The sequence below is a fragment of the Mastigoproctus giganteus genome, chromosome 9, assembly GCF_048544385.1.
Source record: "Mastigoproctus giganteus isolate SK-2022 chromosome 9, ASM4854438v1, whole genome shotgun sequence".
NCBI classification, from domain to species: Eukaryota; Metazoa; Arthropoda; class Arachnida; order Uropygi; family Thelyphonidae; genus Mastigoproctus; species Mastigoproctus giganteus.
This window is the reverse complement of record NC_143583.1, coordinates 25,326,198-25,350,206: the sequence shown is the minus strand read 5'-3', so window position 1 is coordinate 25,350,206 and position 24,009 is coordinate 25,326,198. Positions and strand designations below refer to the sequence as shown.

At 37.8% G+C, this 24,009-nt stretch overlaps 1 protein-coding gene across 1 annotated transcript in view; it reads left to right on the top strand.

Moving 5' to 3' along the window:
- Window positions 1-24,009, top strand: part of LOC150080108 (ubiquitin carboxyl-terminal hydrolase 25-like) — a 364,983-nt gene that overhangs the window by 279,860 nt on the left and 61,114 nt on the right. Inside the window, exons 15-17 of the mRNA XM_090381833.1 lie at window positions 7,181-7,464; window positions 19,188-19,258; window positions 23,385-23,613. Coding sequence (XP_090237959.1) covers window positions 7,181-7,464; window positions 19,188-19,258; window positions 23,385-23,613 — 584 coding nt within the window. The remainder of the gene's footprint in view (window positions 1-7,180; window positions 7,465-19,187; window positions 19,259-23,384; window positions 23,614-24,009) is intronic.

Here is a 24,009-nt window from a genome sequence, read left to right as displayed (position 1 = left end):
AGGGTTGCTCTTACGAAGAAAGGCTTAAGTTTTGCAAATTACAGAGCCTGGAGACTAGGCATCGCCGAGGTGATCTGATAGAGGTGTACAAGGCTTTGAATGGCTTGAGCATGCTCAATGCCGATGGAATTCTTCCTCTTGCTCAGAATAATCACCTGAGAGGGCATAAATTCAAATTGAGGAAGGACGGATGTCGGATAGATGTGCGGAAATTCGCCTTTAGCCAGCGGGCAGTTGGTTTGTGGAATAGACTTCCATCGCTTGTTGTTGAAGTTGATAGCCTAAACAAATTTAAGGCTCAGCTGGACAGGTATTTTGAACGAATTGAGGGGTGAAATGGGAGTAGTGGTTGTTTTTTTTTTTTTTTTTTTTTCCTTTTTTTTTTGGCTGATGCTGAATAAGCTTGCTTTCTTGCATCATATGCCTCTACTAATGCTAATGCTAATGCTAATTTATTGTACAGACAGTTACCTTTTTATCAGTTTTATCTGGTGGAATTTTATCATTCTATTTATTTTATTTATCTATCATTATTTTAATATAACATAGCACTTTATATTTTTAATAATGGTTGGTGTATGATTGTGCAGTTATTATGAATATTCCCAACCCCCAGAGGCCTATTTGAAGATTTATTTTTATTATTATTGTTTATAACAGGTTAACTGAGCTTACAGTCATAAATGTTAAAAAAGGTTGAATTAGAATTTGGAATAAATGACAACAGAAAAATAACAATAGCAAGGCCAAACTTGGTAATTTTGAGGCACTATATCTTTTAACCTCTCTTCTAGCTGAGACCTTTAAAATTGAATTTCAAGAGTTTGTTGATCAGGAGACTATCTTCCCCAGCAGGTTTTTAACATTGACAAAACCGGTCTCTTCTTCAAGCCAATGCCCATGATAATGTACATCACCAAGGATGAGGCTAGTTTACCTGGGCATAAGCCTATGTTAGATCTCCTGTTGGGTGCCAATGCTTCTTGATTTTAAGCCAAAGCCTTTGCTTGTGTATCGCTCTAGCACCACCCCCAGGGTATTTAAACAACAAAAGGTCGACAACGGCATGCTGGGAGTGTTTCGGCACAGTAATAAGGCATGGGTTACAAGATATGTCTTCAGTGAATGGGAGCTTGAAGTTTTCTGTCCTTCAGTGAAGAGTTATCTTGAGAAAAATAAGCTTCCTGTGAAGGCACTGCTCCTGCTGGATAATGCGCCAGGCCATGATCCCAACCTTGTTCAATCTCTTGGGGTACAGTTTGACTTTGTTCATGTCAAATGTTTGCCACCCAACACTGCTCCTCTTCTTCAGCTAATGACCAACAAGTGATTGCAGACTTCAAGAAAATCTACACCACGAAAATGTTCGCAAGTTGCTTTGCAGCGACCTCTGTTGAAAATTCTGTCACCCTCAAAGATTTTTGTAGGTCAAAGTCCAACATGCTGGATTGTGTGAGACTGATTGTAAGTTGTTGGCATGATGTTTTCACCAGGTGCTTAAATTCAGCCTTGAAAAATATCTGGCCTTTAATTATCCATAACGCTGATGGATTTGAAGATGATGGTGCTTTGACAAATGATATTGTTACTCTTAATAAATCGATGGGTCTGGAGGTTGGCGAAAAGGATGTAGAAGACCTTATTAGCACTTAAGGGCCTGAGCTAACAGCAGAGGAGCTACAAGAGTTGGAGAAAATTATGGAGAGTGACACGGGAAAGGAAAAGGAAGAAAAGGACACCCAAATACACCAAAAAGTATCAACTGAAGAGTTGAAGGCTATCATTTCTTGTTGGGAGCGTTTAAGAGAAGTGGTAAAAAAACACGCCAACATTGAAAACACTGAACTCATGCAAAATGGAAAAACGAAGTCATTTCTTACTTCAGAAAGCTACAAAAAAGTCGTAAAAAACAGTCCACTTTGGACAGTTTCTTTGCCAGTAGCAACAGAAGACTGAAAAGACACTTGATATAGTCCCACCACCACCATTGATTTCATCAGCTCTACACTTTGAGTCTTAGATAAATGCTAATTTGTTTGTTTTTTATTTTAAGATGTTTTATGACTACAATATACACTGAGTGATCACTGAAAACCTATGACACACTATGAAAACTGAATGTGACCCGTTGACCATGTGAGATACGCGAGTGCAGAGTTATTCGACCTACGTAGCATAGATAAGGTGTTAGTGGTTCAGTAGGTAGTAAAATTCGGAGCGTGGTGGGTAAAAGTAAGGATTTATTGGACTTTGATAAAGGACAGATTGTGGGTGTTCGACGAGCTGGTGCCTCGATTTCCCAAACAGCTGAACTGATGGGGTGTTTGAGAACTGCCGTAGTTAGTGTACCACGACTGGCATCAAAATGTTCAAACAATGACTCTACAGCAAAACTGCAAAAGTCAGCGATGTTAGAGGTGAGTGCCGGGTCCGACAACTCGTACAGGCAAACAGCCACAGCACTGTTGAAGAGTTGACTACCCAATACAACATGGGCTCTACCAGCAGACGACCCCTACGACATCCTCTCCTAACCAAGGTTCTTCGCCTGGTGCCAAGAGCATGCAAGTTGGACGTTAGAAGACTGGAAGAAGGTGAAAGTGTGCTGGTCGGATGAGTCACGTTGTTTACTCCACACCGTGGATGGTATGTCAACAACATAAGGCTCTTGATCCATCATGCACGGTATCAAAAGTGCAGGCTGATGGAGGTGGTTGTATTGGTGTGGGACATGTTTCACTGGCAGGAACTTGGACCCCGGGTGCATGTGGAACAACATATCACTGGTCTCCGCTATCATCAACTGCTTGCTGCTGACTGTACACTCTGCTATGTTACACTTTTTCCCGAATGGCGTCTTCCAAGATGACAATGCGCCGAGCCATCAGGCACTGGTGCAGGAATGGTTTGAGGAACACAGTTCTGACTTCCAGCATATTGATTGGCTTCCGAACTCCACCGATATTAATCCCATAGAGCACTTGTGGGACACTATGGAATGGCATATCAGGGGTCTGTATACACCAATCACCTCCATACCTACATTGCTGACTGCATTACACACAGCTCGGTTGGCCATATCTCCCAAATGCATCCGACATCTTGTTGAATTAATGCCACATTGGATAGCTGCTGTACTGAGGGCAAAAGGAGATATTTTGCCTACAAAGTATTAGGTAGGTGGTCATAATTCAGTGATCACTCAGTATTTATTATTTTAATAATCTTTATAAAACACAAATTTTTAATGTCAATGATGTATAACGTGTAATGTATAAAATGATGTAATATGTGTTGTTAGGGAACGAATTACAGGAAATGAATGTATTATTAGTTTTAATTAACAATATTTTCAACATACAATGGGTTTTGTGGAATGAATTACCATCAGATGTTGCCCCCCCCCCTGTAGTTTTGCTGCTTTCTAAGGAGTTGCATGAAAGGAACCATAAGAGAAGCTAGATTGCTAACAACACTTCATGCAGAAAAGATGTTTGACGCCAAGAAAGTTTCCAACAAAAATGTATGTAAACAAACAAATGGCATAAAACAAAAACATGGATTCAGAGGGCACATCTGATGTGATTCTCAGTTCAGTAGAGCATGCTTACACAAAGCAATAAAGTGATAAAAAAATATTTTTACATTTTGTGGATGTGTGTTTACTGATTACTTATGCTTGTTACCAAGAGCACACTAGTAAAGAAAAAAAATCCTGGTAAAAAAGGGATAATAAATTAAACTCTTCTTAACAGATCTTTGATTTAATAGCAAATGCTGTTGATAATTTGCACTTTCATCATGTGCTTGATGGTACATTTCATCACAAGTATACTTTAAATAGTGTACAGGGGGTCTCCAGTATCTGAGTATTCATTGTCTGAGTCCCTACAGTTATGAGGATTTAAGAATTAAAGAAAGCCCTTAGGAAAATTGACCGCATACTTGAATAATTTTGTAAGAATGACTCTTCATGATGGTGCAGCAAAAGTTAAGCTTGAAGTTAGAGACAGCTAAATGCTACAACACAATTTTATTAGAAAAATATGGCAAAAAAAAAAAAAAAAAAAAAAAAAAACTAGATTCATTCTTTATTCGTAAAACTGAAAAATAGTGTAACTTCAATAAACTTTACTTAACCTTACATTGTTCAACATATAATAAAAAAGTCATAAAATAATTTTCTCATTTTTCAATTCCTTCAATCCATTTTTTTCTGTATACAAGTACTGTACATAATACACATTATGAAAATCTGATCCCCGTTTTAAGTGGAATTTTCTCGAACCGATTATCCGTGGATAACTAGGACCCACTGCACTATATTTAACTGCTATCAGTACATAAATGCCGAAAATGAAAATAGTTCATTCTTACTCATTTTGCATTGAAAGATTGAAGATGTGAGTTGATAAATTTAAATAGGTGATGTGGATATCATCAAAATTTTTTGATTTGAGATTGAGTTTTTAAATCAATGTTCATAAACTGGGAACATGTTTGTACCAAGTTCCCTTACCTACTTGTTATTATTATGCCCTTTAACTCATATGTTGGTGATTAAATATAGTAATTTGATAATGAAGTGTATCTCTATAAGTTAAATGATTAAATACATAAAGCATTTAGGGTGGAAGCCTCAGGCTATGGAAAAGTCTAGACTATGTATAAGTACAGCAAACCCCCGCTATTCGCGGTATCTGTATTCGCGGTTTCGCGTATTCGCGATCGCCGATTTAATATAAAATGAAACCTAAAAATTTGTGAATTTTAAAGCGCCGTGAATATTTTCCGCCATGAAAAACATGGGCGTGGCTAAAATTATCTTTCCCGGTCAAAACAGCGCTCAGTGGGTGGGGGGAGAGGGGTGAAAAAATCGCGAGCGTGGATGTTTCTCGCTAATCCTTGTTCAGTATGTGTTAGTCATGGAAGGTTTCGTCGTTTGCTTTTAATTTATATGCTTATAAACTGAATAAATTTATCAATTTATAAATTGATATGCTTACAAAAATGATAAATCTACCGTTTTGCAGTGTAAAACAGACTTTTTCGAGTGTGTTAACGGAAGAAAGTGACTTTATTGTGGACAAGTTCTTTCTAACCCCTACAAAAATATGGCTACGAATAAAAAGAGAAATGTGAAAATATCAAAGAAGGTGATAACATTAGCGAATAAAATTGAGTTATTAGACAAAATTTCTAATGGTGAAAGTGTCTCCTCAGTGGCAAAACATTATAAAATCAATGAGTCAACGGTACGATCAATCAAGAAATCGGAATCAAAAATCCGCCGTAGTGTCCGTGAAAACGCGCTAATTGCTTCAAAAATTTGCTCTGTAACTCGTGATGTTAAATTAGAAAAAATGGAAAAGGCTTTAAATCTGTGGATAGAAGACCGAACTCGAAATAAAATTCCGTTAAGTTCACTCATCATTCGCGAAAAGGCAAAACTCCTCTATCAACACTTTAGCGAAACTGGTGATAGCACTGGCGGGATGTTTTTTTTTTTGCTAGCAAAGGCGCTGGTTTGAAATTTCTAATAAATATTACATTTAATATTAAATTGTTTGTTATTTTCATTTCGATGCCATATGCTTGCATTTCACTATGTACTGTCTATGTACATAGTCATATTATGAAGGTACATACGTAGACAAAATTTTAGACTAGTTTTTCTTATATATTTCATACTTCGGAACGGAACCCCTTTATTACTATGGGAGCCATAACTCAGTATTCGCGTTTTCGCTATATTCGCGAATTTCTCAGGAACGTAACCCCTGCGAATAGCGGGGGTTTACTGTATAGTGCAAAAGCATCAATAATACATAGCCAAATCTGAATTAACAGAATGTTAGCAAAATGGCATCGTTTTAAGTTACATTGTTTTTAAGACTTTTCCATAGCTTTGAGGCTTCAGCCCTAAACGCTTTATAGTCTAAACACATCATACACCATCAGGCATCTCTCATATTGTGGAGTTATACTTCATAACTCTTTTGCCATCATTGCATCACTCGGGTACCTAGGGACTCACCAAAGAAGGGCCAAATAGCCCTGAAATGGTGCCGTCTGGGTGGTAGTATCCATCTGAGAATATGTAATTATTCTCATATAAGTAATAGTAATTAGAATAAGTAATTAGTCTTCTCCTCAGGTGACGCATTACTTATTCGAAGTAGTGCAATATCATGGCAACTCGTGAAGGTATTCACAACATGAGATAACTTAAAATGATGCCATTTTGCTAACATTCTGTTAATTCAGATTTGGTTTAATTCAGATATTATTGATGCTTTTCCACTATACTTATACATGATTAAATACAATATATATATATTTTAATTTATTGCTGGTTGCTTGGAAACTTTTTGCACATTGATACTTTGGTTATTGTACACCAATTTATATGGTTTTGTAATTCATGCAGTTTGTATTATGTCTGTTCAAATGTGCATGCATCAAGTAGTGAATCAAATAGACTATATATAAATCGGATAAGAACTATAAGCAAATAAACATCAGTAAATTGAATAATTATATGATAATCTCCCCCCTCCCCAACTGCCATGAGTATAAAATTTCTAGCTTTAGCTCATTAGATTGTTTGGCTGGAAGGGACTAATTTACATAGTTGCATCAGTGTAGCAGTTTTCGTTATTCTGTTATGCGTTAATTTGTTCTAGTTGAAAATTAAAGCCATTTATGCTCATAAATGGCATAATATTATGCATAAAAAAACTTTGTTCCATTTACTATATATGGTGGTAAAAAAATTAAGGGCAGCCCTCCCTTGTATGATTTTCTCTCTCTCTCTCTCTCTCTCTCTCTCAGGTAAATAAAATTTTGTCCAAGTTGTTTTGATATTGCACTATGAATTTAAACTCCTTTTCAATGAGCATATTATTTATTATGTTCTTATTATGAATAGGGAAAAATATACTTCTAGGAAGAGAAACACTCTTAATCGTAGCATTATGTGGAGAACTTGTGGCGATAACAGTCCATATGAGCAATGAGTACTATTCGGGAAGAGGTTTTTTTTTTTTTTTTTGGAAATTTTGGTTTACATGGCAGTCCATCTATAGTAAATGGACTAGAGCTCTCCATAACAGAAAGTTATAAATTTATTATATTAGATTTTTTCATTTTATAAAAATAATCTAAATATTTATTTCAGCATGGGAACAGACTCCCCGTGTAATTCTCCTCATAAGGCACCCCTTTTAGAAACATCATTAAATGCCCAAATACCTGGTACAGTACTTCCAAGTGGATACAGTACTTCTAGCTTTCTTCATCCAGGAAGTACATCTGTACCTTCTGTTGCAATAGATGATCAAATGCAAGATGTTCTTGTTGTTAACATGGTACCTTCTCCCCGACATGTTTCAGATTTAGAACTTCGAGTATTGCAGAGCTGTCTGAAAAGGTGGCGAACAGAAGTAGAAAATGATGTGAAAGGTATGCATTTTTATAATAGATTGCCTTACTGTGTAATTTCTAAACCTAATGATGCTAATGCTTGTTTAAAAAATTTAGTAGATGTACAAAAGTTACAGAACAAAAGACCTGGGTTGGGAATGAATAGCTTCAATAAAGCATTAGTTTAAATTTTTTAAATTAAAACTAAAAATTAAATAATTTTCATACTAGGATTAATTTTGCCATTTGAGGGTAATTGTGCCACTTCTGTGAATGGTTTGTCAGTATCACTGGTACCCTCAATGATACTGACAAAGCATTCACAAACATTACTGGTTGTGGAGGAAAAGAATAAGAGTAATATAGATACACATTTATCTGATGAAATGGATCAAGGTAATTAGCATTAGCATTAGCATTAGCATTGTTAACAGGAGAGACTGCTTCTACAGGGATGGGATACACTTAAATAGAAAGGGTGCAAGAATGTTTGCTGATGCTATCGAGGCAATGTTAGGTGGGTCGGAAAACTGCTAGATTGGGGGGATACAAGGACTAATAGATTAACAGTAGCCACTGGCAGAGGTGAAAGTGATTCTTGCACTGCTTCTATTGGAATGAGCCGCAGCCTGGAAAATAAGATGCAGGATATTTCAGAGACTGCTGGGAATCATTGGGGTACAAGTAAACACATGGGTTGTGTTAGGGTAGCTAAGAAAAAGAACAGGTGCATGTATACTTGTGTGTACACCAATGCTAGGAGTTTAGTAAATAAATTTGATGAATTTGAGGTATTGCTCAAAACATCAAAGGCAGATATTGTGGGGATTTCAGAGACGTGGTGTCACACAGATATAAGAAATGCAGAACTGGAATTTGGGGAGTACAATGTCTACAGAAAGGATAGACAGGATAGGAAGGGAGGAGGGGTTATGCTATTAGTTAAAAAACACATAAAATCCAAGGAAGTGAAGCCAGTCGACATCGCTGGACAGTGCAGTGTCGAGTCAGTTTGGTGTGACATAAGCATTGGGAGATCAAAATTGAGAGTAGGAGTGTGCTATAGGCCTAATGACTCTGATGAGTATAATAAGAAACTGTTCGGAGAAATAGAGTGGGCCAGTAAATCAGAGAGTCTTATAATGGGGGATTTTAATTTCCCAGATATTGACTGGAATTTGGGGGCTGGTCACTCACACAGAAGCAAGGCTTTTGTGGATTTATTGGATGATTGTTTTCTACATCAGCATGTTCGGGAGGCAACTAGAGGGAGTAATACTCTTGATTTGATTATCAGTAGTGATTCTTCATGCATTAAGAATCTGCAGATAAATGAACCACTTGGTGGCAGTGATCACAGTGTGCTGAAGTGGGAGTTACTCAAAGAGGTAACTACCATTAGGGGTAAAGGGAAGGGGTATTGCTTTCGTAAAGGCGACTACAATGGACTGAGACAGTATTTAAATTCTATACAGTGGGATCAACTGATGATATTGCCAACAGCAAATTCAAAATGGGAAGCATTCAAAGAACTTATCGTGGAAGCTACTAGGCTTTACATACCAACTAAGAAATATTGTTCAAGGTTTAGGCCTAAATGGTTGTCAGATGAACTAATGAGGCATATGGCAGAGAAGAAAAATGCATGGGATACATACAAATTAACACGTGACACGGACGCCTATGATAGATACAAGTTGATCTGTAACCAAGTTACAAAGGAGGTTAGGCAGGCGAAGGCAGATTACGAGAGATCCTTGGCAAGGGATGCGAAGAAAAACAGCAAAGAGTTCTTTACTTATGTAAACTCTAGAAGGAAGGGGATGAATTAGATTGGTCCACTTGAGATCGATGGGTCAACTGTTGATGACCCTGCTCGGGTAGCTAACAAACTAAATGAATATTTTGCATCGACATTCACACATGAGGAGTTATTCAGCGAGGGGAATGCCAGAGGTGTATTCAACTCTAGCAGTAAGCTAGAGAATCTTGTAATAACTGAGAGCAAAGTGGAGGAGAAATTGTTGAAGATAAACACAAGAAAGGCACCTGGGGTGGATGGGATCTATCCAGTTATATTAAAGGAGGCAGCAAAGGAGGTAAGCAAACCCTTAGCCATAATTATGAGAGCTTCCTTGGACTCAGGGGAGGTACCCATTGACTGGAGATGTGCAAATGTGACCCCAATTCACAAAGGGGGATCAAAGGCTGACACAAGTAATATAGACCTGTGAGTTTAACTTCTGTTCCCGGAAAATTAATGGAGGCACTGGTGAAAGAAGCACTGCAGGATCATCTAGACAAGACTTCAGTTATAGCTAGGACACAGCATGGTTTTGTTAAGGGGAAGTCTTGCCTGACCAATTTGATTGGATACTATGATGCAGTCACAAAAGAACTGGATGCAGGGAATAACTTTGATATTATATACTTGGATCTTAGAAAGGCTTTTGATACTGTTGCACATGGAAGACTGCTGCACAAATTGGAGCAGTGTGGCATTGGAGGCAAGTTGCTGCTATGGATAAAGGGGTGGTTGAGGGGGAGAAGACAGAGAGTGGTAATCAATGGACACTGCTCATCGTGGACTAATGTTATTAGTGGAGTCCCTCAGGGTTCAGTATTGGGGCCTTTATTGTTTTCTGTATTTATAAATGATATTGATGAGGTTATATCAGGCTTAATGTCCAAGTTTGCAGACGATACGAAGGTTGGCAGGGTTGTCAAGGACACTACTGACACTATGCTGCTGCAACAGGATTTGGAAAGGTTGAGCAGATGGGCTTCGAGGTGGCAAATGAAGTTTAACATTGACAAATGTAAAGTACTACATATGGGAAACAGCAACCCCAGAGCAACGTATCAACTCTGTGGTACTACACTGACAGTGGTAGAGAATGAAAGGGACCTGGGGGTGGTGGTGCAGGCAGATATGCAGTTCTCTGAGCAGTGCAGACGAGCTGCAAGAGTAGCTCATGGTGTATTGTCAATGATATATAGGAATTTTTCTAGCAGGGATAAGGAGGTGATTATTCCCTTGTATAAGGCAATGGTCAGGCCACACCTAGAGTACTGTATACAGACCTGGAGGCCTCATTTCAGGAAGGATGTAGAGCTGCTGGAACGAGTACAGAGAAGGGCAACTAGATTGGTGAATGGGACAAAGGGGTTCTCTTACGAAGAAAGGCTTAAGTTTTGCAAATTACAGTGTCTGGAAACTAGGCACCAGCGGGGTGATCTGATAGAGGTGTACAAAGCCTTGAATGGTTTGAGCATGCTCAATGCTGATGGGATTCTTCCTCTAGCTCAGAAAAATCACCTGAGAGGGCATAAATTCAAATTGAGGAAAGACAGATGTAGGATAGATGTGTGGAAATTTGCCTTTAGCCAGCGGGTGGTTGGTGGGTGGAAGACTTCCATCCCTTGTCGTGGAAGTTGATAGCCTAAATAAGTTTAAGGCTCAGCTGGACAGGTATTTCGAACGAACAGAGGGGTGAAGTGGAAGTGGTTATTTTTATTTATTTATGTTACTTTTTTTTTTTTTTTTTTTTTTTTTTTTTTTTTGGCTGATGCTGCATAAGCTTGCTTTCTTGCATCAAATGCCTCTACTAATGCTAATGTAATGCTTGAAGTGAATGGAAATCTAATGAAATAAGCTTCCTGTTGAAAGAGTACAGATCTGAAAATTTTTAGCATTGTTAGTTTTGAAAACTAGACTTCCTAATTTGAGGTTCTTCAGATATGCCAGACAAGCTGTATTGCTACCTGGGGGAGGGTCAAAAACCCTGATGGAACTGATATTCGGGTGACATTCAATTCAAGTGGACCCAATTTCGGCGAAATTTGAATGGTCTGTGACAGCCAAATCCTCTGCTTGCACCTTCACGATGGTGGGACCTTTAGTAACCCTGGGTATAACTTCCATGCTCATGCACACTGTGGGTGACCACCCAGGTGTGAACCAACGTAAGCAGGGGGTCTAGGTGTGGCGCCCACACCACATGGAGGAATGCCACCCCCTCGGTGTTACCAGGCAATACTAGGTGATAGATGACTCTCACCAACCGGTGAAATACCACCACTTTGCTTATTGGAGGCGTGGTGGAACCCACGTTTAGTCTCCAGAACTAAGTTCTGGTCAACCATTCCCCATCTCTTTCATCACGCAGTATGACTGATGACTTTTCAGGTTATGATGAACATCATGGCGAGATCCAGTCTTCCTTACTTTTCGAGGGTACAGCTCTAAAACGGTATTCGCAGGCCGGCCGCTAGTTAGTACACAGGACCGAACCTATTGGTAACTCTTTAGGAGGCTTCCGGATCAGCTAGTGTATAACTTGCTACCTCTACTCTGCCAGTGACTGGAGGGAGTCCGAGTAGTGTGTGTGTGTGTGGGGGGGGTATTGTCGAGGCCATGTTATGTCAAGGATCTGGGTATATTCTTACCATGTGTATGCCCTATCCAAAAATTTTATTACTTCATACAGTATGTCCCATCCCCACACTTTTTCTTACTATCGAATACACCATGAATTGTCAAACTAATAGAGCTAGCTTATCTGTGAAAAGATCTAAACCTCCCAAACACTTCCTAATTCATTTCACAAATATACATGGGCTCAATTCTAATCTCAACGATGTCCATTTCCACTTTCAGTTTGCCAAACCCCGTGTACTTTTTCCGACAGAATCTCAGTTATCTGTTGATTCAACCACTGCTCATCTCAGTTGCCCAAATTATTCGCCGTATGATTCCTTTCGCCTCAAAGGTGTTACTTGTGCATAGGTCTGTTACGATATTCCCTGTCAGAGACTTGGTAATTTGGAATCTCCTCGTTTCGATCTTCACTGGCTTAAAATCTCTCTACCTCATTGTGTCAAATTCATCTGTTGTCTCTACCATTCTCCCAACTCCACTAATCACTTTGAGCTCTTTGACTTCCTCTCTTTGCAACTTGATTTTCTCCAGTCCAACTTTTCTAACAGTGGGGTAATTTTCCTTGTTGATTTTAATGTTCACAACTCCAGCTGGCTTCCGTTTTCTGGTCACACCGACCCAGCTTGATCTTTTTCTCACAAACAACCCTTCTAAGGACACGGTCAAAGTGAGTGGTCCTTTAGACATTTCAGATCACAACTTGGTGATTTTCTTCTCCAATGGAGCCTTTATCTCATGGCTATTCCCAACGTCATATTGTTTGGCATTACAAGAATGCAAAATGGGATTCGAGATTTCTTTTCCTTTGTTGGATTACTGTTTCAAAATTTCTGATGTCAATGTTTGCTCAGATCGTGTCAGTGAAATTATTCTTGTAGGAGTGGAATCCTTTATTCCACACTCCACTTTAAAATCTCGTCCATTATCTAAACCTTGGTTTTCCAATAAATGTGCTAATGCTGTTCAAGAGAAGAACGTTGCATATCGTCATTGGCTTATTTCCAAATCTTCAGATTCATTTTCTGCCTACACGAAAGCACGCAACAATTGTAGAGCAGTTATTAATCAGTCCAAATAGATTTTGAACAGGCTAAGAGTAGAAACCTTGCTTCTTGCCCTAATGGTAGCCGAACATTCTGATCTCTTGCCAAAGCTATTGGCCACAACTTTTGCCCTTCTCTGCTCCCAGGTGCCTCTGTTGCCAGGTGGGCAGGAGCAGCAGTGCTTAGCACACTCTTCTTGATTAGACTGGGGTTAGAGCCTGTGATCACCAAATACAGAGGATGCGGAAAGGTCAGGGAATGACCACCACATATCCCCGGAGCAATATGGCCTTAATTGCTAATGCTCCTAAAAACCAAATAATAACAGTAACAATCTCTGCTCCCACCTCTGTCAAAACCAGATGGTTCTGTTGTCACTTCAGCCAAGGATAAAGCTGACCTGCTAGCATCCCATTTTTCTTTCAACTCCTATATCAACGATCTTGGTATAACACTTCCCAACACGCTCCATTCAATGCATCCTGTGGTTTTCCGTCAAAAGGATGTCAGAAGGATTTTGATGAATCTTGATGCTAAGAAAACTCCAGGTCTTGGTGGTATTTCTCCACCTGTGCTCCTGAACTTACTCCTGTTCTTTGCTGCCTTTTTTCACTTTCTTATTCTAAAGGTATTTTTCCTTCTGCTTGAAAATTTGCTCATATTCAGCCAGTTCCTAAAAAGGGTGACAAATCCCTCCCATCCAATTATCGTCCCATTGCATTACTTCTACTCTTTCTAAAGTAATGAAGAAATCAATTAACTGCCAACTGTTAAACTACCTAGAAACCTTCCGTCTGATCAACGATCGCCAATATCGATTCCGTCAGTGTCGATGCACTGGAGATATTCTGGCTTATGTTACCCATTTATGGACATATTCAATGGAAAAGATCAGGGAAACACAGGCAGTTGCTCTTGACATCTCAAAAGCTTTCGATCGTGTTTGACATAAAGGTCTCCTAAACAAGCTTCCATCTTATGGTTTGCCAGCTGTTTTTTGCAATTGGTTATCCAGTTTTCTCTCTGATCGCTCACTGAGGGTGATGGTAGATGGTTCTCTGTCTTCTAACTTTTCCACTAATGCTGTTGTTCTCCAAGGTTCAGTTCTTTCCCTCACTCTTTTCCTCTTGTATATTAATGACCTTTTTCCATTGACTGGAAATCCTATCCATAGTTTTGGCGATGATAGCATGTTGCCTTCCACTTCCATTTTGAGAAACGTTGCCTTGCTCAATCAGCTTCAACTTCTTGAATATCAAGAAGTTGAAGCTACCAATTCCTTAAATGCCGATCTCCAGGTAATTCTTCAGTGGGGCAAAGACAACTTAGTTGATTTCAATCCTTCTAAAACCCAGTCTTGTCTTATATCTCGCAAAAAGGATTCTTCTGCTCCTATGCTTATCTTTGGGGATTACCCTGACTTCTAATCTCTCTTGGCACAAGCACATTACAAATATTACTTCCTCTGCATCTAAAAAACTTGGTTTTATCTTTTTTTGCTCTTGGCTTTACTTTTCTTCCAAACAGGTGTTCACTCTGTACAAATTGCAAATCCACCCTACTGTGGAATATTGTTCCCACATCTGGGGTGGTGTCCCCAAAACATCTTTTATGCTTCTAGATTCCATTCAGAAGAGGGCAGTTAGGTTAATTAATGATTTCTCTCTAACAGAGTCTCTCCACTCGCTTTCCTCATTTATTCATTCAACTGCCATTTTCTGGAACAACCTTCCTTCGTACGCATTTCCTGAAAATTACAGTCTACAGAAGTTTGAGTTTAATGTCAACAAATATCTTCTTTCGTCTTCTCAATCTCGAACCCAAGCATGGTACTAAGTACTATAGGTTCTAACACCTCATGTTTGGGGTTTACATAAAAAAAAAAAAAAAAAAAAAAAAACTGTTTGTAGAGGGTACTTTAATTGCTGGAGAAAGTGCCTTTTTATTCCTGAATCATCATTAAATCATTTAAAAACATCTAAGAAGTGAAAACATTGGAAAAAACTAAGAGCCAAGACTACAAGCTTCCATGATAAACACATCATCAGCCAGTTCACATGTGAAAAAATGAGTGATATTGCATTAAATAGAGATTAGTACTAGTCCCATCATTGCACTGTTAACGTGATTTGGAAACTTTACATGTTTGAATTGTCATATTAAACAAAGGAACTACCAATGAACCTTTCTTCTATATGGCAACTCAAACAGAACATTGACCTTGGGACAATGGTGCATCATGGGAACTACTAGTAATGTATATTTAATGCGATAATATGATGTTGCAAAGTGCCTGACATACTGATGAACTGATCAGATATTTTGCATTGAGATTTACAAATAAAAATCCTTCATATTGAGGATAAGGTATATTGGTGAAGCTCAGCAGTCGTGATGTTTATTAAGAAAACTTTTAAACTGAAAGGCACGTTAAGTGCCTGGAGTTTATCACATACCCAGTAATTTTGAAGGCAGCTTAAGAAAGTGTGTTGAACTATTAAGGTTCATCATGAGGGCATCGTTTTACTGAGGACTATAATTGACTATTGACCTATAATTGACTTGATATATATTATTATTATGTTTATTAATTTTTTATTTTTACTTTTACTTTGACTAATGATCATCCTTTACTAGGTTTGGCCTCGTGGACCAGTTATGACTATTATAGGGTTAAGTAGCTACCAGCTTATCCAATATGAAATATATTTATTTATATCTTACCTATTTTACTAATTGTACTTAAACTATACAAAAAATATATAATAAGGCTGATGTAATATTCTATCTAGATATGTATAGATGGCATTAATCAGTTCTTGTTTAGTTTACTTTACATAAGATATTTATTAATTTTCTATATTTTATATATATATATATGGCTCCTCTGTAGCCAGGTGGGCAGGAGCAGCAACACGCTTCTTGATTAGACCGGGGTTCGAGCCTGTGCCCACCAAATACGGAGAATGTGGAAAGGTCAGGGAATGACCACCGCATATCTCCCTGGAGCAATATGGCCTTAGCTGCTAATGCTCCTAAAAACCAAAAACAAACAACAATAAAAAGCATTCCTTATATCTGTGTGACACCATGTCTCTGATATCCCAATAATATCTGCCTTTGATGTTTTGACCAACACCTCAAATTCATCAAATTTATTTACCAAACTTCTAGTATTGGTGTGCATGTAAGTATACATGCACCTGTTCCTATTCTTAGCTACCCTAACACAGCCCATGTGTTTACTTGTACTGCAATGACTCCCAGCAGTCTCTGAAATCCCCTGCATCTTGTTTTCTAGGCTGCTACTCATTCCAATAGAAGCAGTGCAATAATCACTTTCACCTCTGTCGGTGGCTGCTGTTAATCTATTAGTCTGTGTATCACCCCCAAGCTAGCAGTTTCCAACCCACCTAACACTGCCTCGATAGCATCAGCAAATATTCTTGCACCCTTTCTATTTAAGTGTATCCCATCCCTGTAGAAGCAGTCTCTCTTGTTAACAAGCACAGACGGGGTGAGAAAAATTCTACCCCTTGAGCCTTGCACAGTCTCTCCAGTGCCAAATTGATCGACAAGGCTCTCATCATGTACTCCCTTCTATTGTGACTGGGCAGAATTGCAGACACCTTTCTAATTCAACCCAAATTCACGACTTTTTTTCAACAGTGACCTGTACTTGTTAAGTAATTCCATTGGTCTCCTACTCAATATCATTAGTCCCAACGTGTATAACAATATCAGCTTTTGTGTCCCTAAAAGATGACATCTGCTCTACAACATCATTAACCTTTGCCCCTGGCAGACATACCCTCGTCCTGTTCCACCTATCCTTTTTGCATAATGTGTTCCCCGTTTCCCTAACAATAGAGTCACCGACGACTGTTATTATGAGGTTCATGGAAACTGCTGGTTTGGGGGGCCGGGGATATGGTAATATAAACACACGTTTATCTGATAATATTGGTCAAAGTAATGCTTACACATACCTTGTTCTCATTTGTTACCAAACAGATCATATTAGCAAGATGTTCTGAGAGCAGAAGTGTTTCAAATGAATGTGTAACCAATGATAAGGAAGCAACGTTTAAATAACTTAAAGGTGTGCATCAGGGTAGTTAACTATACAAGAACACTGTCTTAATTGTCTATGTGGTAATGTCAGAAATGTTGTGAATAAAATGAGTGAATTCGAACTGCTGGTTAGGATAAGTAACGCTCACATAATAGGGCTTATGGAAACATGGTGCCACCTGGAAATGGGAGATGATGAGTTTCGGTATGTATGTAGAATATATTTCGGAAGGATAGGGCAGATAGAAGGGATGATGGAGTCATGCTTCTTGTCAAAAGTAGCCTGAGTGTGATGAAAGCTTTCCCGGATTCAGACATTTCGCATGATAGTGTAGAATCTGTATGGTATGAGATAGTTGGAAGCAAAGGTATAATGAGAGTGGGAGTAATCTACAGACCAGGTGATTGTGTAGATTATGATGAGCACCTCTACATGCAGATGGAATGGTCAAGTAAGTGTGAATTTCTTATGAGCGATTTTAATTTGCCTCTAAATGATTGGAGCAAATGGGAAGGAAACTTGACATAGGGGACAATTTTTAAATCAACTAGATTATTTGTATCAACATGTCAAGGAAAGTATTAGAGAAAAGATTACAGCACAGGAAATGAAGACTGACTTTTACGGCTGATAATGGAGAGAGAGAGAGAGAGAGAGAGAGAGAGAGAGAGAGAGAGAGGCGAAGGAATGGGTTATAATTTCAGGAAAGGAAAGGAAATTACGACGGCTTAAGGTGCTACATGGCCTCTATTAACTGGTAGATATATCATAGAGAATTAATATAATTGAATTATGGTATACCTTTAGAACATTAATCACAGAAGCTTTGACGTGTGTATAAACTATTAAAAAAAATACTCCACAAAGAGGATTCCAAGTTGGATGAATAACGAAATTGCCAGATTTCTTAAGCAGAAAAAAACAGCATGGAAAAGTTAGAGCAATAAAACCTATAACAGCTACAAATTGATCTGTAATAATGCCACAGGTTGCAAGGAAGGCCCATAGTGATTATTCTGATACATCGAACATTTGCTGGTAGAGACAAGGATGTCATAATCCAATTATATAAGGCTATTGTTAGACCACACGTGAAATACTATGTTCAAGTGTGTAGATTGCACTTTAAAAAAAGTTGATTGATTAAATGTTATGCAGTGGTTCTTTTGAAAGGGTCCGAAGGCATGTAACTTGCTTGGTGAGATTGGCTAAAGGTTGCCCTTATGAGGAAAGATTTTGAATATGTGGGTTTCACAGCTTGGAAACTAGACACCTTAGAGACTTGATTGAGGTGTTTGGATGAGGTTGAAATTTTCAAGGTTTTAAATAATTTTAGCTAGGGGCCATAAATTCATGTTATGGGGAGAGATGTTTAGACTGGATTGCAGGAAGTTTTATTTTAGCCAGCGAGTTACAAATTACTGGAATAAGGTGCCTACATGGGTGGTTGAGATTGACAGTTTGGGGAAATTCAAAGGTCAGCTGGATAATTACCTAAGGGAGGAGGGAAATGCATAGGTTGTCTTTTTCTTTTCTTTTATTATTTATTAAGTATTTATTTTATTTTTTTTTTTTTGGCTGGTGCAGCATACACCTTAGACTTCCTTGGACCATGTGGTCATTACTAATACTAATCGTATGTCTCTGCTAATGCTGAAGAAGGGACATGGGACATAATTTCAGTTCCAAGCAGTTCTCCTTGACTACTTAAACAGGAATTGAAGGATGGTTGGAGAAATAGCAGCTCTGTTTTAATGCAGCCAAATGCAAATTCTGAAACTTGGGTAATAGCAACTCCACAATAACTTATCCACTTGGTGAGGCTGAATTAAAAACAGTAGAAGAAAGATTTGGGGTTACGATCTTGTTTCACATGAAATTCCCCAAACAATGTAGACAGGCAACAAGGGAGGCCATGGTGTCATATCAGTGATTTATCAAACATTTTACTTGTTGAGATTGGGAGGTCATAATCCCTCTATATAAGATAATTGTAAGGCCACACTTAGAATACTGTTTTAAGTTATGGAGACTGCACGTAAAAAAAGACATTGATCTTCTTGAAATGTCCTGTGAAAGTAGACTTGAAGCTTGTATTATTTCAAGCCGTAATGTATTGATTGAAAGCTATTTATCTCTGTTACAAATTCATTATTAAAATGCAGCACATAAAATATAAATTCTGTTTTTGTCTCATGTTTAGAACTTCAAGATCATATAAACAGGATAGATAACATAATTAAGGAAATATACAATGAACAGTCTCTTCAGAAAGTAAGTGTTGATTTTATTATACAATATGTAAGAATAAATATTTTTTCTTAATCCTGGTGAAATTAATGACTAAACATTGACTTTCCTTAAAATGGAATGCTGATTGTTTTGCAGTTATTCTCCATTGTTTATTGAAAGTAATACTTATCTTTTCATTCCATTTTTTTGCATTTCCTTCTTTGGATGTAATCTCATTGGTGTGAAGTGACAAAATTGAAGACTTGAAAGGTTGAAATCTATTTGTCCTGTGTGCAAAGCTTCTATCCCCTTCCTCTCTTCTAGTATGATTCATTATAAAAGAATACTCATTTCTGTGTACTATAGTTTAAATAATTAAGCTATATTGATTGTTGTCACAAAACGAGTACAGAGAAGGGCAACAAGATTGGTGAGAGGAACAAAGGGGTGCTCTTACCAAGAGAGGCTTAAGTTCTGCAAGTTGCAGCATCTGGAGATTAGGTACCTGCATGGTGATCTGATTGAGGTGTACAAAGCCTTGAATGGTTTGAGCAGGCTGAATGCTGATGGGATACTTCCGCTTGCTCAGATTATAAACCTGAGGGGGGCATAGATTCAAATTGAGGAAAGACAATTGCAGAATAGATGTGCAGAAATTTGTCTTTAGCCGGTGAGTGGTTGATAGTTGGAAGAAACTTCCATCTGGTCGACAACTTAAATAAGTTCAAGGCAGAACTAGACAAGCATTTGGAGCGAAGGATTTTTTTTTTTTTTTTTTTTGGCTGATGCTATATAAGCTTGCTTTTTTTTGCATCATATGCCTCTGCTAATGCTAATATCAAACTTTTGGGTTTCTATTTTTTTCAATAAACTAGTGGGATTAGGACCTCTAGGGGAGCAAGATCAGCCCAACTCTTCTAGTCCAGCAATTTGGAAATGTTTCATCGAAGCATATTTTGATGTATTATTCAAATCTGTGGCACCATATTGCTTAATGAAACTGCATTCCACATTCATCAGTCTGAGGAATGACACAGCTTTCTGTCCAAATCAGTCAAATCATTTGTTGTATTTTCAGCAAAAAATATTTAAAAAAAGTAAAAAGATTGTGTTCAGTAACACAATCATGCATCAGTCTACAACAAAAATTTTGTGCACTTTCTCAGGCAGGAGATCAAACCAGATGACTAGTTTGACTTTCTTTCAGATGAATTTTATAAGCATGATATGTCATTTATTTATCTAACACATTTTAGATGCTTCATTTTGATATTCTGACTGCCTGACATGCAGTTGTCAGATTTGTTCAGCCACTTTCTCTGCCATATACAATTTGCCTGATGATTTTCTCTTCTCAACACTACCAGTTACTCTAAATTGATTATATCAACAAGAAATAGCTTTGTGGAAGGAAGAATTTCTTTTGGGTTCCACATACCATACTACACTGAATTTTCTCTTGTACCATTGCCATTTTACTGATGCTAGACCACTAATGTGATACTAGAGCCATGTGGACATAAATGAGGTAAGTATTAAATAATTAATCAACAACACAATCGTATTAAGCTACCACTATAACTTAATTATTTAATAAACTATATCACACATACTTATATAGGTATCTTTTATAATGACCCTGTATTAGTATTGGCAATGCAATGTAAGGAAGCAAGTTTTTTTTTTTTTTTTTATGCTGATAAAAATCAGCATAAAAGTTTGGTATTAGTAGTGGCAAATGACAGAAAGAAGCAAATGTATATTGCATCAGCCAAAAAAAAACCTGCCCTGCCTCACCTTTCCATCCATTCTAATAATTTCTCTATTTCTTCCTTAAGCTTATTCAAATTTCACACTTCCAAAACACCTGTAGAAATTTGTTCCAACACAGTCACTCCCTGGCTGAAAGCAAATTTTTGCACATCTGTCCTACGGCCATCCTTTTTAGCTTAAATTTATTGCCCCTATATGTGTTTTTGAGAAAGAGTAGGAATGCCATTGGCATTTAGTTCTCCTTGCGGGTGCCTGGTTTCCAAGTGCTGCAATTTGCAGAATTTAAGGCTTTTATGGTAAGAATACTCCTTTGTGTCCTGACTAATCTTGTTGATTTAAGTGGTCCAGTAATCTCTGGCTGAAGGCAAATTTCTGAATATAGACCTTCAGTATTCACAAAGGATACATTCAGTAACCTTTCTTACAGAAATCAAGACAAATATTCATGATCAGTAGTTAAGATATAATTAAGATGCTGTAATGGACAGCTTTTAATTCTTTATTTAAAGTATAGGTGATACTTAAACCTAGTCACCAAATCAAAACAGTTTGAAACTCAATACATCTTTAATAATATATTAGAGAACTGCTAATTTTTGTAGGAGACAAGAGGTGACATCTCGAGTACATCCCCATCTCTTTTAATAGCCATGGTGGAGTAACTTTAAAGTATTCAATGAATGGATGCTTTCCATAAAAAAATACTGAAAGTCTCAGCAAATTAACAACTGGATTAAAGTGAAATTAGGCTTCTTTTGATTATTAAATAATTGCTTTGAGTGCTAGAGGACAAAAACATCAAAAACATGATGTCATAGGCCAAATTAACAAAGTTACACAAGTGAGTGTTATGGGAAGCCTTCTAAGACTTTTCACAGCAACTCATACTAAACTTATTGCTACCATTCACTCACTCTTAATATAGCTGTAGGATTCTAAACGTTTTGGCACAATTGGCCATTCATTTAGGACAATTGCATTTTAAAACCACTACTGGGTTGAAATCTCTCTCCACTGGCCCCTGCTGAATTGCAGTTTAATCTCTTTAATTCAAGTTGCTTTCTGTTTGAATTAAATTAATTTAATTGAAATTTAAAATAAAAAAAAATTAAAGTACTCAACTTGTTATTCAAATTTGCCTAAATTCTACTTGATGGCTTGGGTATGAAAGGATAGTGGTACAGCGTTAAAATTTCTGGACTTAATGTATAACACTTCATATAGCAACCCACAGTTTCATGCAGTTTCAATAACATTTATTTTTAATTCATGTATGAAGTCAACAAAGTTGTGTGAATCAGGAAAGATGAACAAAATCAGTTACTGTGCAGTCATCCAGTAGTTAGAAAAAAGGGGGAACTAATGCCAAAGGCAATTAAGGAAAAAGGTGCACTTCTTAACCATGGAATAGAAAGGATGCTCCTTCCTGTTCCATGGGTTAAGAAGTGGGCAGCAGAATTTAAAAAAAAGTGAGGGAGAGCCTGGAAGATGACCCATGCTGTGGAAGACCTGCAATATCCATCAACTTCAGAAGTTGACAGTGTGCATGATCTGGCATTAAGTGATCAGTTCAGTACGTTGCCAGCATCTTGAGCATCTCATCTGAATGTGTGTACCACATAATAACAGAGGTTCGTGCTATGAAAAAGGTGTCAGCACAATGGGTCCCCAAACTGGTAGATCAAAAACGCATACGAGTTATCAAGTGAAGTGAACATTTGCATAGTTTTCGAGCAGATCCAGCAAATTTCCTTGCAGGGTTTGTGACCATGGATGAGATGTGGATCCATCGCTTTCAGCCAAAGACAAAAGAGCAGTCAAAACAATGGAAATGAAATCTTCTCCCCCTCCAAAAAATGCAGGTTTCGGTTTTTTGGGATATTGATGGAGTGTTGCTAGTGGATTACCTTTAGAAAAGTCAGACCTTCACAGGAGGATATTATTCGAGCATTGTGGGGCATTTTCATGAAAACATTAAAGACAGGTGCCAAGGAAAACCTTGTTCCATCGGGACAACATGCCTCCTCACAAGTCTGTCGTTGCCATGGCTGCACTAAAAGTGAGTGCAGCTTTGAAATCTTTGACCCCCGTATTCATTAAATTTAGCGCCATTGGACTTTCACCTATTTCCTTTAAGAAAATACCTGGCTTGCATCCATTTTCCCACTTACACTGATGCCATTGCTGCAATGGATGTATTCCTGCAGGCCGAAGAGAAAACTTTCTTTGCAGCATATGGCAGAAGAGTAATTACTCCAGAGGGGATTATGTTAAAAAGTGACATGTTATTGCCAGTCTCCTCAAATAAACCCTTCATACTCAGGCCACAAACTTTTTAAACACCCATTGTTATTATTCATATTTGACTAAATTCAGTTTTATTTTATATTTTTAGGTTCCCTACAGACTTCATGCCGTTTTAGTACATGAAGGTCAGGCAGCTTCTGGTCATTATTGGGCCTATGTATATAGTCCTCAGAGGGGTTTATGGCTTAAATTTAATGATGTCACAGTCACAGAAGCATCATGGTCAGAGCTTCAGAAAGAGTCTATGGGAGGACATCATTATGCCTCAGCTTATTGCCTCATGTATGTTGATAAAAGGCATCAAGAACTTTTTGAAGGTTAGTATTGATGTATTTAAAAATTTCTAGAAAATTCTGTGGCACTTTATCCATCAATAAATAAAATTTTGGATGTTAGATAATACATTGTGCACTTCATAACATGTGTGCTCACTGGGGATAATTTTTTGAAGGTCATTTCAAATAATGTGTCCATTATATTAAGTATTGTTTGTCTTTGAATCCTTTAGTACATGCTGTTATCTGTTATAGATTGTTAGTTTCCAGCTAATAGACAATTTATAAATAGATGACAGCATGAAAATATTGAAAATTAGTTCCTCAATAAAGTTATCTAGTTTTACGTTAGATAGTACGGACCAGAGCTGTAATGCTCAATATAGTTTTACATTATCCAAAACTGGGTAAAAGGTAAAGTGCAGCCATTATCAACCC